The 14,231-nt window shown below is 40.9% G+C and overlaps 1 protein-coding gene across 3 annotated transcripts in view; it reads left to right on the forward strand.

Annotated features, from left to right (window-relative positions):
* Positions 1-7,972, forward strand: part of shisa6a (shisa family member 6a) — an 88,533-nt gene extending 80,561 nt beyond the window's left edge. For all 3 annotated transcript variants that reach the window (XM_085404727.1, XM_085404728.1, XM_085404729.1), the window contains one exon: positions 3,784-7,972. In XM_085404727.1, the coding sequence (XP_085260853.1) occupies positions 3,784-4,397 (614 nt within the window). In that variant the 3' untranslated portion in view covers positions 4,398-7,972. The remainder of the gene's footprint in view (positions 1-3,783) is intronic.
* The last annotated feature ends 6,259 nt before the right edge of the window (positions 7,973-14,231 follow it).

The following is a 14,231-nucleotide window of genomic DNA, read 5'->3' on the forward strand; positions in this document are numbered from 1 at the left end:
GAAGTTCTAGCATGAGTGAGATCTTTGGAAACAAGCCTAAAAGTAATATAATTAGTTGCAATTTTAATGGAAACCATCTGGAGAGACGATGATTAGTAAATTTAATTAGCATGGTTTATTTGCAATTTAAAATTGGCAATTATAAATCATTTCTGGTGTGTAGTTTTTGTGTGTGTATGAGAGAGAGAGCGAGAGCGGCACTTCCATCCTCTCCGTCCTTCAACGACGTCAACGACGCAGGGATTGAGGACGCAGCTCTAAAATAACCCGCTTAGCTCCTCCAAGGAGGCGGCACAAAGAAGGAGAAACCAATCATATTTGGCTCTGCTGTTTTTCCCCTTAATCACCCTTAAAAGGGATTAAAACACCTTTTAGAACAAATAAGCCACCTTTAATCCGCCCAAAAAGAAATACCTAAATGATATTACTCTATCCCCCTTTTACAGTCTACCACTCCTACTCCAAACCTCTGACGATCACTTTATAATTGATGTTCCACCAATTTCACGAGTGTTAGCGCATTATATAATTACGGTGTCCTGTGATCAATAGCTGACACATAAATACACTGGCTATACTGCATGTAATCTAGCAAAGTGGGAGCTGGGGTTTAATTAGCAGTTGTTAGCAATTTCCTGTGTTGTAGCTCTGCTTCACATTTGGGACCCTTCAGCCTCTCGCAATCATTTTAACAGTAAAGTGCTGCGTTTTATCTGAGCCGCAGAGATGAGATCAAGTAATTTCCATTGCCCTTCTTAAATCATTTCAGCCACTTACACTGTAAACAGTGGAACATGTGTACATCCATAAAGAATAAGACCTAAATCAAATGGAAGCGGAGGCAGTTATAGAGGAGCAGGCCATTTCAAGGATGACTTTACTTATCTCAGTGGCAGAAAGGAAAAAATAGCTAATTTCAGCTGATTGTAACAAAAAGCATCTCTTGTTTTCTGATCTGTTCTTGTCCTGTCCTATGAAAACTTTGACTTCAAATATAAAAGTAAACAATGTGTAGGAATTTGTAGAAAGTGGGGGACGTTGCTACATTTTACTACATGTGTCAATAGCAAAGCATCAACCCTAATGAATGACATCCTTCAGCATCCATCTAAAGATAAATACTGAGTTATATAAAGAAAAAGTAGAGATTGAGACAATAAACTGAATAGAAAAGTGGTTACTGAGGTCATAAATCATAAAAGCAGTACAGTCATTTTCCCATAGACTTCTATACTAAAACAGGCATTTTGCACCACAGTCGAGACAGTACAAAAGATAGATGTCGTTACTGTGACGTCACCTGTTGGTTTGCAAATTCCTGTTTTCAAGCCTCAAGATGAGCCTTTCAGGCATCTTGACTGCAAAAAATATATGTGGGGAGGAGTTGGGAAGACTTAAACTGCTTGCTCATTAGCTAACGACTGACAATTCGTTAGCAAACAAGTTCGCAGAAAATACCACAGATGGTCATCCTTTTGGAAACGAAATCAGAAAGTTGCTTCTCGTAGACTTTTTATGAGACTTTTTGCAACCTTAGATATCCCCATGGTGGTGTTCACATAGACCACAGTTTACGACATTTTACCACAAGGAATGAATGCTAATTTAATCTTTAATCTTCCCTTTTCAGACCCTAAGGTTATATAGACTCCGCTCCGTGTTGTGGGTTTTTTTCTTATTTATGCCATATCATTATCTGAGTGTAACTCTTGAGATCTTATTGACTGGAAACTTTACTTTGACCTGTCATTAGAGATATGAGCCGCAGCTTGTCAGTTGTGTCTATACTTGTAGTTCGGTTGACATTTCCCGCCGTAATGTCATATCTAAACCAACCCTTCGGGGAAGAATGCTAGACCGCATCGCCACAGGCAAGAGTTGGCCTTCCCTCATTAGGAATGCACAGACTAGTGGACATTAAAACCTCAGAGTGGGAGAAAATAAGGTGACCTTCTGCATCCAGGCGTGACATCTCTCCCAGAGAGATGAGCATCCAGACAAACAATTCCCATCATCCCCTTTCTCCACGACCTGGTGAAGCGTGATATAGTCCTAAAGCGCCAATTCAACCTCTGTGTTCTGCAGTAATTAACTACTGCAGAGGTAACAACTGCTCAGCACAATAGTTAATCAGGCAGGCTCCTTGGTAGCCTTCCCCTTTTTGCGAGCACAGCCAAAAACCAGGTAGACAGAAGTCTGCTGAGAGCTACCTGTGGCTAATACTGCGGTAATGATTTTACCATTAGGAGTGTGTGCACACAGCGGAGCGGCGGCCTGCTTTCTGGCAGAGGATTAAATGACTGGTTGCCCGTTCAGGCACCACCCGCGCATGAACTGTTGAGTACTGTGGTTTGCTGATGAGTGTTCTCAATGCTGAAGGACAAATACATTGACAAGAGCTTGGAGTTATCCTGTTTTTCACGAAGGGAAAGGACAAAACAATTCAAACTGCTTTGAATAGCACTTTCCAGCTGGTGTGGGATTATGTTATCAGTTCTTACTGCCACTATTACCGTGGGGATCGCATTTTTGTGAAAGACCGGGTTAATCTGCCGCCGCAGCTGAGTGTTTTGTTATTTGACTTAATGATGTCGCGAGACGCACTACGCAACCGTCATCTGTACTGAGCCACACAAATGGCACGAGCCTGGCCTTCAATAATAGTAGATAGAAAGCTTCTAATACCCAAATAGCCACAGAAAAGAGATTTTATGCTCAGTAAAGAGTCTCCTTAGACTGGGGAGAGTTTTTTTTTCTGATGCAGGTACAGGCTCTTGCTTGTGCAATAATTTGTTTTGATTACTAAAACGTATCAGAATGAAAAATGATCTAATATGCTGCAAAGCACGACTTGCCCAGGAAACATTTTGGCAATGAGCAACCATTGCTTTAATATTCATTCAACACATTGTGTCATGATTGGACCAAATTTAGACTTTCTAGCAACGGGGTCTTATTACCCAGAATTCTTTGTAAATCAAATGGAAATAAGATAATTTTTAATTCACGAGCTACAAGGTGGGATTATTCTGCAACCTTTGATTCCTAACACACTGACTTATGCTGCTGACAGTCCAGGGTTAGACACGACTGGATTATATTACTCATACCGAAAGAGCAGAGTGATGATCGTCGGGCATTATGTGACAGTCTGAAGGTCAGTACAGCTAAGCTCACCATGTGTTCCTGTGTACATAAACGACATAAACATGTTTATTCAGTGTTCCCTGATTTACTGGTGCCTTTCTGTATATGCATGTTCTCCTAGTACTCTCTTAGTTTTCCTCCCACGGTTTAAAGACTTGGCCATGGGTATGAATGTGTGATTGTCTGCCTTTCTCTGTTTGTTCTGGACTTATGACTTGCCCAGGGTGTATCCTTCCTTTTGCCCTATGAGAGGGGAGACAGGATCAGGCTGCTCCTGATCATAAGCTGGATAAACAGTTAAGAAACTGGGTGGATGCTCATCATTTCCTGGTTTATAAGAAAGGTTCCCGACTCCCGCTGTTGAGCATGGAAACAGCACCCCCACCCCCCATCTGTCTTTCCACCTCATAAGCCACACTGCAGTTTTTGCCAGTGTACTGCAGCTATTTTTGACCAGGGATGCAATGTTGCTGTTTCAGTGATTGATGGGTGCATTTTGCTAATTTGTTGAAATAAAGCTAGCTGCGGAGAGATGTGGCATAAGCCAAGCTATCCAAAATTACAGCCATTCAAAGCAAAGCCATTAAGACTCAATGCCTGCCTCTCCCTGATGATCTTTGTCTCCTAACTCCCCAGGTGATAAAGACATAGATGACTACTACGCCAGGAAGCATCATCCTGACTTTGGTGGACGGGGACCAACCCACATGGTGAAGCTGAACGCAGAACCCCAGCAACACCAGCAGCACCAGCAGCGGCAACGTCCTCGTCGAGTCCAAAGGGCCATGTCGCAGGACCACGTCCTGTCTCCTCCCAGGACGCCGCGACGTGGAGAGTACGGCCTGTCTTCCTACGGTGTGATGGCGGCTGCAGCATATGGAAGCAGCCGCCACCTCTCGGAAGAGCAGCTGCTCTCAGCGGACCGCCTCCATTCCCAGGATCCGCTGTTGCTGTCCCCAGCAATGAGGCGTGACAAGTTCCGGGAGAAGGCCATGGCGAGGGCGATGTCTCATGCTGACATGCTGATACCCACCACGCCAGTTATGGACCGCCACAAGGTGACCAAGATGTACTCTCAACCCAGTGCCTCTACTGACTCCTACAACACGCTGACGGTCAACCAGCAAGTGACCACGTCTAAGAGGCAGGTGTTTGCTTCCCGACGAACACACACGGTGGACCACCTGCAGTACATTCCCGGCCACCACCACACATACCACACTGCCAGTAAGAACGAGGTAACTGTTTAACTCCGGGGTTGAAGCATTCCTGAGACCCACCACCAACATCGACAGAAGGATACTCAGCAGAACTGTTCAGTCTTCTCATCAAAACAACCTCCTGCATTTAAGAAAAGAGAACAAAAAAATAACTCTTCCGGCTTTTTAGCACAAGCTTTCTGTGTCATCCAGATTTTGGATAATTAGAATCAAACCCTGGCAAAGACATCTCTCTTTTAGAGCATCATAAGGGCTTTGCGCGGCGACACAAAGATCCTTCATGTCGGACATTAGACAATGTGAAGAAAATATTTTTTAAACTGGATTTGGGACTGGAAGGGAATTGTATCAACTTTATAAATATATAAATATGATATATTTACTATTTGTATTTTCAGTCCTTGTTATAGCTTTAGAGATTCTCATTAACTGATGTAAGCACTTCAGATGGTGCCTCTTGAATTGTCCCATTTCAGCGATGAAGTGGATTTGTGGGTTAAAAAGCACAATTAATGACTTCCCTTTTTTTCGATTAAGTTTTCTCTTCTTCTTCTTCTTCTTCGGTGAATGGCCAGAACATATCAGCTTATTAGTGAAAAACAAGGCTATTTTTGTTGCATATAATAGGAGATTGTAAATAGGCTACATTAGCAGCATTAACCTAGAAAAGCTGGCCCTCCGGCATTATTTTTTCTCCCACCTGGAATCCTTGATTCCTACTTTAAAATTTTGTTTTAGATAAGGTGAATTCCCCCAAATAACATTATTTCCACAGATGTCGGCAAAATATGTGGATTTAATATATATCTGGGGGGTATTTTTTTCTTTTCTAACTGTGCTTGTAGCATAGAATGATTGTGTGTGAAAAAAACTTTTACCAGTGTTGACTGGCAGCTTCAGTCTGCAGAAATAAGTCTACAGGTGAAAACGGAGCCTGATGGTCATTCAAATTTGCTGAATTTCCATATCCTTGCTTTGTCATCCGTAACCCCATCCATCCATAATTCTCAGTTTGTGATTGGTCAGCTGCTTCCATCTCTACATATCAAGCACTCCGTGTTAAGAAGTGCACAAGTTGTGTAATAGTTTGTCGATGTGATGGACCAATCAGTACTAAAGAGGACATCACATCGCCTGTCAGTGAAGCATTGATTAAAATGTTTGAGATATTTTCATTAAAGCAATTGCCTCATTGTATGGAATCCCATATGCTCTTAACTGAACAATCATGCTTGTTGTCTTTGCTTTCTGTGCAATATTATTGACTATAGTTTACCAGCAGAACCAGCAGCGAAAACCTATACGGTGAGAGATGTTGCAGTATATATACCTCAAAAATTCAATTGAAGAAGTCTCAAACTTTGCAGCCAAAACAACCATTAGATATATCAATCTTCCAATTCTTATTGAAAGTTGTTTAAACTTTACTCGAATAAGATTTATTAAAGTTTTATGGGCTTACAGGTATGTGAAAATACTGTGCTTCTGTTTTCAGTTGACCTGGGAGGTGGGGAAGGTTTTCTCGGTTGCTATATGAAGATCCAGTCCAGGAAGTGAGACAGTCGGGGTCCAGATTTTATACTATTAATAGAAGTGTGGCTGTTAGGATTTGTGTAATTCCTTCAGGGCTTGGGTTTTCTACATGGACTCGCCACAGTGTGTCATAAAGATTGCCAAAGACAGTTTTTTAAGGCAAATTTCTATTAAGTGCAGGAAAATTTAAGCGTGCCATTGCACTTTTTAACTACAGGTGGAGTGTCATGCTGCTTCCTGCCAATCTAGTCCCTATTTAAGTCCCAATTCAAATCCCAGGGAAAGCCAGTTAAGCACCTCCTTTAGGAAATGGTCACATGTCCAAAAAAATAGCTTTCTCACTAAGACAAGTCCCATCTTAATTTAAGCCTAGACTGAATATAAAAGATGGACGTAGCCACCAACTTCAGCTTTCTGCTGAAGCGGTGTGTCTGATGGAGAATCCAAAAACACTTTCACACCCTTTAGAAATAAACATCCTGCTAAATTAAAGATAATTTGTAACTAACAATTGAAACTATGAACTCATACAGAAAGTGTCACACATCAAGTGAGCAGTACAGTCATTTTCTGATAGACTTTTATTAAATTAGTACGGAGCCCCGCAGGGGACATGGGAGAAGAAAAATTAAGGCGGACTTTTGTGAGATCCCGCAAAACTAACTCGGGATCTCGCAAAACTTTTGCGAGATCTCACAAAACAAACTCTTTCTGGGTCACAAAATACACTTTTAAGATATTTTGAGGCGTGAATGTAGTTGTGTAAACGTCAGATACCTGCTCGGTTTACAAGACATCACATATTTGCAAAAGTGCTCCGACGTTTTCGGAGATCTGACACCCACCATCTCGAAGCTAACGGGAGGTCGAGACCTACTACAGCCGGGAGGAACACCGCTTTCCCGGCACATCGTGCCTCGACCTCCCGGTCGGCTTCGAGCTGGCGGCCTCCGAAGAATGCGGCTAAAACTTTTGCGAGATCCCGAGTTTGTTTTGCGATATCTCGCAAAAGTCCGTCTTAATTGTTTTTTCTCCCATGTCCCCTGCGGGGCTCCATAAATTAGAGATTTAAAGCTACATCCAACTTTTATATTGTAGCTCAGTTTATGGTATAAAGGCCAGAAATGACATTATGTTTTCATTAAAGGTCAGGAAATGCTCCTCAGAATAACCTTTGTATTTCTACAGACTTGCTATTTCCATTCCCAAAATGTCAGGAAATAAGAAATTGAAATCGTGTCTCTTTGTGACAACTCTCAGCAGACTGGACAAGTAAGATATCAGGAAAACTGTTGTTTCTTTCGATATTTGAGTGGTCAGCCACTGTATATACAACTTGGATACAATGTTACTTGTGATTTGGACTGTGCAATTTAAATGGAAAACTTCAAAGGAAAGCAATGGCTCATTCCATTCAATTCTGTGATTATGCTCAAGTACGCTCATGCATTGTTGCACGTTTTCCTTAAGTGTGCTTCATTTCTTGTCATAACAATACATTTAAAATTGATTTACGTTGTGGAGCATGAAAGGTTGGCCAAATGTATCTTAAGTTCAAGAAATGTATTTCTTTGTTTTAATGTGCCACTTTATGTTTTAATGTCAGATATGCATTTAATGATGTCAGTTTGAGGTTGTCTTTTTTCCAACTTTACCGTCTTTGTACACTATTTTTTTCTTCCTATATTGGAAAGTGCTTGCACAAATGAGGGCCATTTGAAGAAGGCGTGATTAATAGACTGCTTTAGACAGATATGTGTTCATCCAACTCGCTCGACTAATTTCACAAACTTCTGCTCCTTCTTTTCACTTAATTAATAATGATGTCATCCCAAGAGCCTTTTCTCTATGTGCAATATTTCCTGTTCATGCAGTATAGCTCTATAGCTCTATTACTCTTTTTAAAAAGTTGTGAAGTTCATTGGCTGCCGTACAGGCTTTGTTGTCCTTTTTATTTAGGATTGTATTGTCTTTCATAGTCAAAGAGGAGTTTTTATAATACAGATAAATGTGGTATGAATGAAAACACGTCTATGTAACTGCACAAATAACCGGAGACTAACTTAAAGGCTTCAACAAACAAATTATGACTGTTCTTGTGCATTTTTCTGTTTACAAATTATTAAAGCAAACCATGTGTGTTGTATATATGCGTTTAATAACGTGTGCTTATATAAGTCCAAGATAACAAAACTCGGAAACCCGTAGCGTGAACCTGGGGAGGACTTGGATATTATGCAGATGCAGAAGCACCAAAAACTGCAGTTCCTCAAATGGCCACAGGAGTTTTCCTCCAAAAGCCAGTAAAAAACAAAGTAAGGTCTCTGCCACATAGGCCTGGTCACTAACCTTACTGCTTACGGCTGGAAAAAATGTGAATTCGGGCCAGTTGGTAAGTGTTTGCAGGAGGTTGCTTGCTGTTGCTAGGTGAAATTAGTCACAAAGAAAGATATGATGCTGCAGCAAAAACCTCCTTGCAATTGCTTTTGTTGCTAGCAGATTGCCCTGACAGTCAGTACTTTGCATTGAACTCTCGCCAACTACTCACTAAGAGGTTGCAAAACTGTGAAGCTTGCAATGCAAACCTTTGGAAACATGATGGTTTCAGCAGTGAGACACAATTATTGTTTTTGTTTGTGGTTTGAGCATTTGACGTTTCACTACCCTCGTCTGATAGCCTTTTTGCAAAAAAGTGGGCGATCTACTTCACTAATTAATCCTTCACAGGTGGCATACTTGGTCAAAACTGGAGCCTCCCAGCAAGTTTCCTGGTTTGAACCCTGGTGAGTTCACTTCTGTGTGCTTTCCATGGATACTCTAGCTTCCTAACACAGTCCAGTGCATGTCAGGTTAGCTGGTGATTCTAAATTGGCCATAAATATGCTCTAGATCAGTGGTTCCCAAACTTTATTGCTAGGCCCCCTTTTGTTTTACAAGAAAAATGTTCACATCTTTTTTCACATCACGCTGTGCGCCACGTTATTGTTTACATGAGATGAATTGCAGAATCGCAGTTACTGTTCCTCCATTTAGAAAGGCAGAGGCGTCACAGTGTAATTATTTTACGTGTAGTTGTTTTTTTCCTGTGTAATAATATTCAACATTGCAATAATTACAATACCTTTTTCAAAAAATGCCTCTCTGTGCAAAATAGGTTTAAAAACATAAACAGCTGTGGGATCCTGTTTGTCCGTGATTTGAACCGGGGGACAAATCGTGGCAGGATCAGCCTGATGTTATTTGTATCCAGCTGTAACTTTACTGTATAAAGAGCAAAGATCTCCAAAATGTCAGGAGTAGTTAGTCATTACAACAAGTGTTTGTGAACTAAAAATCAAGAATGTGGGATACTGTTTGTCCGTGATAGGAAGAGCCCAGCGCTGCTCCCGAGGAAGGGAAAACCAATTCTGCAGGGGAGACCTACCTCGGCACTTGTGCAGGTGAAGCCAAAGGGAAGATTTGCTTCACCATATTTTCTAGTCTTTGGCTTAGAATGAAGTTGGTTTGGAAACATATTCAGCGATGCTTCATCTCCTGCTTTGCGTTTGTGTGGGCGCCCCGTACTAGTAGTGTCCAAGCGTTGTTGTTTTTTTTCCCCTTTTCATACTGCCCCCCGCAATGGCTCTGCGCCATACCCCCCCAGGGGGGTAGGCCCCACACTTTGGGAAGGTCTGCTCTAGATAAAGTAAGTAGAGTAAGATTCTGCATTCAAAAATGAGTCCAAAGGGCTGTCTTACAATAATCTACAGTGAAAAAAGAATTTATGCAGTCCTGGAAGTGTTTCCATAGGAATTCTGGGGGTAAATAACAGTTAAGTGCACTTAATAAAATCTACTTGATCATCTGGAAGTGTGACCACCTCTATAAAAGCAAAAGGTTTTAGCAGTTTACTGATATGCAGCATTTAGGTGCTGACCATGCAATGCTCAGTGAAATTACAAAAAAAAAAATAAGAGCTACATTCAGACTCTACAGGCCTCAGTTAGTGTGAGAAGTCAGCGTGCATTACAGAATAATTAGAAAAATACCGAGTATGTTTTTTCTTTTATTCACTTCATTTCCTTTCCTTTCAATCACAGTACACTGTTACTCACAATAACAGTCAACTCAAGCTACCTTCCAGGAATTGAGTTGACTGTGAACTCCTCGGTACACCAAGCTATCCTAGAGTCAAATGTGAGGCCTTCTGTCGGACAGATAAAGCTTGGCCTAAAAATTGGATCATGCAACAGGATGATGATGATGCCAAGCAAATCAGTGAATCTACAGTAGAATGGTCCAGTCAGAGTACAGACCTCACCCTGACTGAAATGCTGGGGCTTGGCCTTAAGAGAGCTGTGCTTAGATGAATGCCTGCAAAATCACAGAACTGAAGCAATTAATGAAGAAGAGTTGGTCAAAATTCCTACAAAACAACCTGAGAGGTTGTCATACAGAAAATGTTTACTTCAAGGTTATTGCCGGTAAAGGTTGTTCTATGAGATAAATTTTTCACAGGACTACATAAAAGATGAGTTGGGCATAAGAACCATCTCAGCATTGTTATAACCAGGTGTGTCCTGGCACACCAACAGACACCTTGTGCATATCTCTAAGACAAAAAAACAGATTTGGATCCACTGAGAATTACAATGTGGTTGGTTTCGCTTTATAATAATTTCAAAGAACACACAAAAATACCTGTACCCCAACCTGCCTTTGCATTCCTGGTCACTGACACCATCAACAAAAAGCACTGAGCCTCATTACTTTTATGACACATGTATTAATACCTTTTGCTCCCATCATGTCCTGGTACATCTGAAACCCTCTTGAAATTCATAGCGGAGTGAGCAGGCCATGCATTTTGTACAATACCAGAACAAAACCTAATGGTCACAATAGTGCACACACAAATGGGCAGATGGCAAATAGCAGTGGTTTCCACTTTCTTCAACACCCATCCATTTGCATTTAGATGGAAAAACGAACAAGGTTATTTGGACAACTGTGGCCCAAATTGAGGAGCAATGGTCAAATGTTTGGCCATTAAGCAATTTAATCCTGTTCCCTCTGTGTCCTTTATCAGGTTAATTAATTCAGATAGCTGCTTGAATGATTCCGACCATCATCAACAGCTACTGGTGTTCAAAAAGGTGATATGGTGTATACTGTAAAGTGGTCCCGCTTACTATCAGCAAACCAACAGTCAGAAGGATATATCCTTGTGCTATTGAGCCCTAGTGCTAATCCCAACAATGCAAAATAACCAAGTACACTCATGAATCATTCCTTTGTTGTTGTTGGTATTTTTCTGAAGAAAAAAACAAAAAAAACATGCAGAGAACTTCAGGGTTTTATCTGTGCTGAAATATGGGATCTGAGTTGTCTGGAAGGACAAAGGATTTCGAGCTGCTGAATCACCACTGTGATCCAATCAGAAGCCACAGCAGCGTGAGGGACAAACGCTGCTCTGATTGATTGATGTGCCAAACAAAGAACGGACACAAGGCAAGCAAGCAAGAACCAAAGGAAAAAACCCATAGCCTTATCCTCACCATCCACTTTAGACAACTTTTGAATTTTTTATAGCGCTCTTTGGTGTTTACCTTTTCACTGTGTCTCCTCCATTTGACTGTACGAGTCTCTCTCAATCTGTGTGTTCTAGTCTTTTAACTTATTTACTTTTCTTCCCCTTCTTCCTACCTGATGATTTTTTCCAATATTGCAGATTCACAATTGGCACTCCTTGGTTTTATTCAGGGCCCATTTTTATAAGATCTTCATGAAATACTTTGAGTTTATATTCTTTGATTTATACTAAAAACGTTTTTATTTAATTTTCTTGAATTTCCAGTTTTCTCTTACTTTAACTTAGTCTGTTCGTCACTTTGTCAAAACACTAAAACTCTCAAACTCATCAGAACTGAATTTCATCTCCTCCGTCTATCATCTCATATTTGCATCCAACACTCTTAAATTTCAATCATTCTACACTGTAAACTGTAATAATACCTTTATATAAGCTCCAACTGTGCAACACATACTCATAGCTGGCAGATGAGTGAATGCATTAGATTGTTAAGTAGAATATTTACCTAACCATAAAGAGGAAATACTCAAATAATAAATGCGGCTGACCAGCCACAGGGCTATTATCTTTGCTGCTATTATACCAATAGGATCCAACCTGAGCAGAAATTGGACAATTCATGTAATCTATGGTTCACTACGAGAGTTCTCACCTCCCGGGAGAAATGAATGGATGTGGGCACCATGTAAATGCAGAGAGTTAATAGAGTAGGGTGCTTAAGGAGCCTGTGTAAACACCGTGCCATTCACTGGTGACCATAGCACCATGGGAGTTTGAAGATGAATGCAGCTAACAGGCTGCGGCTGTTCCCACTGCAAAGCACACACACATACGACTTTCTCGTAGGCGGCTGCTATCGATCCCTCCGACATACTGCTTCGCTGTTGCTTAAATGAGAGCAGTCAGTAGCAGAGCTGTGTGTGAGATAGCCTCTAGTGATAGTTGGTGAATGGGGGTGGAGGGGATGGGTGGGAGGAAATTGTATAACTATAACATAAAAAGTAACAATAACCTGGAAAGGATGTGCATTCTGCAGATAAATACAGTCTAAGTTTTTTTGTGTTAATTTTATGAGTTTGACAGCCAATCGAGCATTCGTCTGAGATTCTTACAGTCACAAGAGAGTGCCTTAAGTGTTTTAATCCTTTGTGTTTTAAATCATAATAAAAGGAAAAAGAAAAGCATTCAAAGTATATGAAAAGTGCTGCATACACTGTATAAATACAATTCAGTTGTATTTATACAGCGCCAAATCACAACAACAGTCGCTTCAAGGTGCTTTATTTTGTAAGGTAGACCCCACAATAATGCATACACAGAAAAACCCAACAATCATATGACCCCCTATGAGCAAGCACTCATAGGGGGTCATGGCGACAGTGGGAAGGAAAAACTCCCTTTTAACAGGAAGAAACCTCCAGCAGAACCAGGCTCAGGGAGGGGCGGGGCCATCTGCTGCGACTGGTTGGGGTGAGAGAAGGAAGACAGGATAAAGACATGCTGTGGAAGAGAGACCGAGGTTGATAACAAGTATGAATCACTGCAGAGAGGTCTGTTAACACATAGTGAATGAGAAAGGTGACTGAAGGTGGCTGAATTTACTTGACTGAAGGCTTCTGCATAGGACACATCCATGTTTCCTTGACTCCCTCTAGAAGGGAAGAACCTCAGATCTCTTCATTGACTTAGTTTCACAGATTTGACCTGGCTTTCAATCCTAACTGTGTGATATGTATTGGCATTTATGCAGCATAAACTTTATAGTATATAAATAAATGACTTTATTTCTGACTAAATGACTAATTAAGAAACCACAAATGACTCTGCTAATCAAATGTGGTTCGCATCATTTACAGGGCTCTCCTTTGATCCAAAATGACTGTCTCTGTGGGAACTGTGTGGTGTGTCTTACCTTCTTGTGGTCTGCACTGATGTGCTGCTGTTCATTGCATTTACATGAACCTCATTATTTCCTTTCTGTCACATAAGACATTTCTCATTGTGAATCCTACACAGGATCCACAGAATGATCCCTTTCGTGATTTTATAACCCACAAATTAAGCAGTGAATGATTATGAAGTGGCTACCTGCAGATGATAATAATCCATAACTCGGATGTGATTAGAGTAATTTCCTAATGGGCTCGGCAAAGCACCGGCGGACCACAGATGGATTAGTTGTATACCTCAAATGATCCCAGACCTCATCACCTTGGTCAATTTTACCCACCAAGAAAAGTTAGAGGGCCGCTGAGCTGCGCATCAGAGATGAGGACTCTGTCCAGAAAATGATAATGATAATTACCGTCATAACGATAATAACAACAGTTATGGGAGTTCTTGCAAACTCCCTCCTCAAATATCATGGAAACATCCTCGTTAGGGTAGACCAAAGGAAGCCTTATGTTTATTAGAGTAGCTGCAGGGTTTTACAACAAATAAGAGCAGCCATTGCTATAAATGTCACAATGCATCCAAATGGCCACGGTTTCATGAGTGATTTTAACATACCTGAAGAAAACAAAGTGAAAACAAGACACAAAATCTGCAAATTCATTCCAAATCCCTCCAAAATTGACCATAATTAGATGTTTGTTGAATGTAACTGCCTAAATTATATTGTGATATTGCACATAACTATCTTCCAAGCTCTTAAAAGTCCTGTTTCTTTGCTCCAGTGTTCAATTAAATACAAAGCTTACTGCCTCACAGATATCCTGCCTGCATTGTCTTATTGACAGCCTTCATTAATCACACAC

Source organism: Rhamphochromis longiceps, linkage group LG4 (genome assembly GCF_057381845.1).
Source record: "Rhamphochromis longiceps isolate RC_006_pf linkage group LG4, R_longiceps_female_GT1.1, whole genome shotgun sequence".
Lineage (NCBI taxonomy): Eukaryota > Metazoa > Chordata > Actinopteri > Cichliformes > Cichlidae > Rhamphochromis > Rhamphochromis longiceps.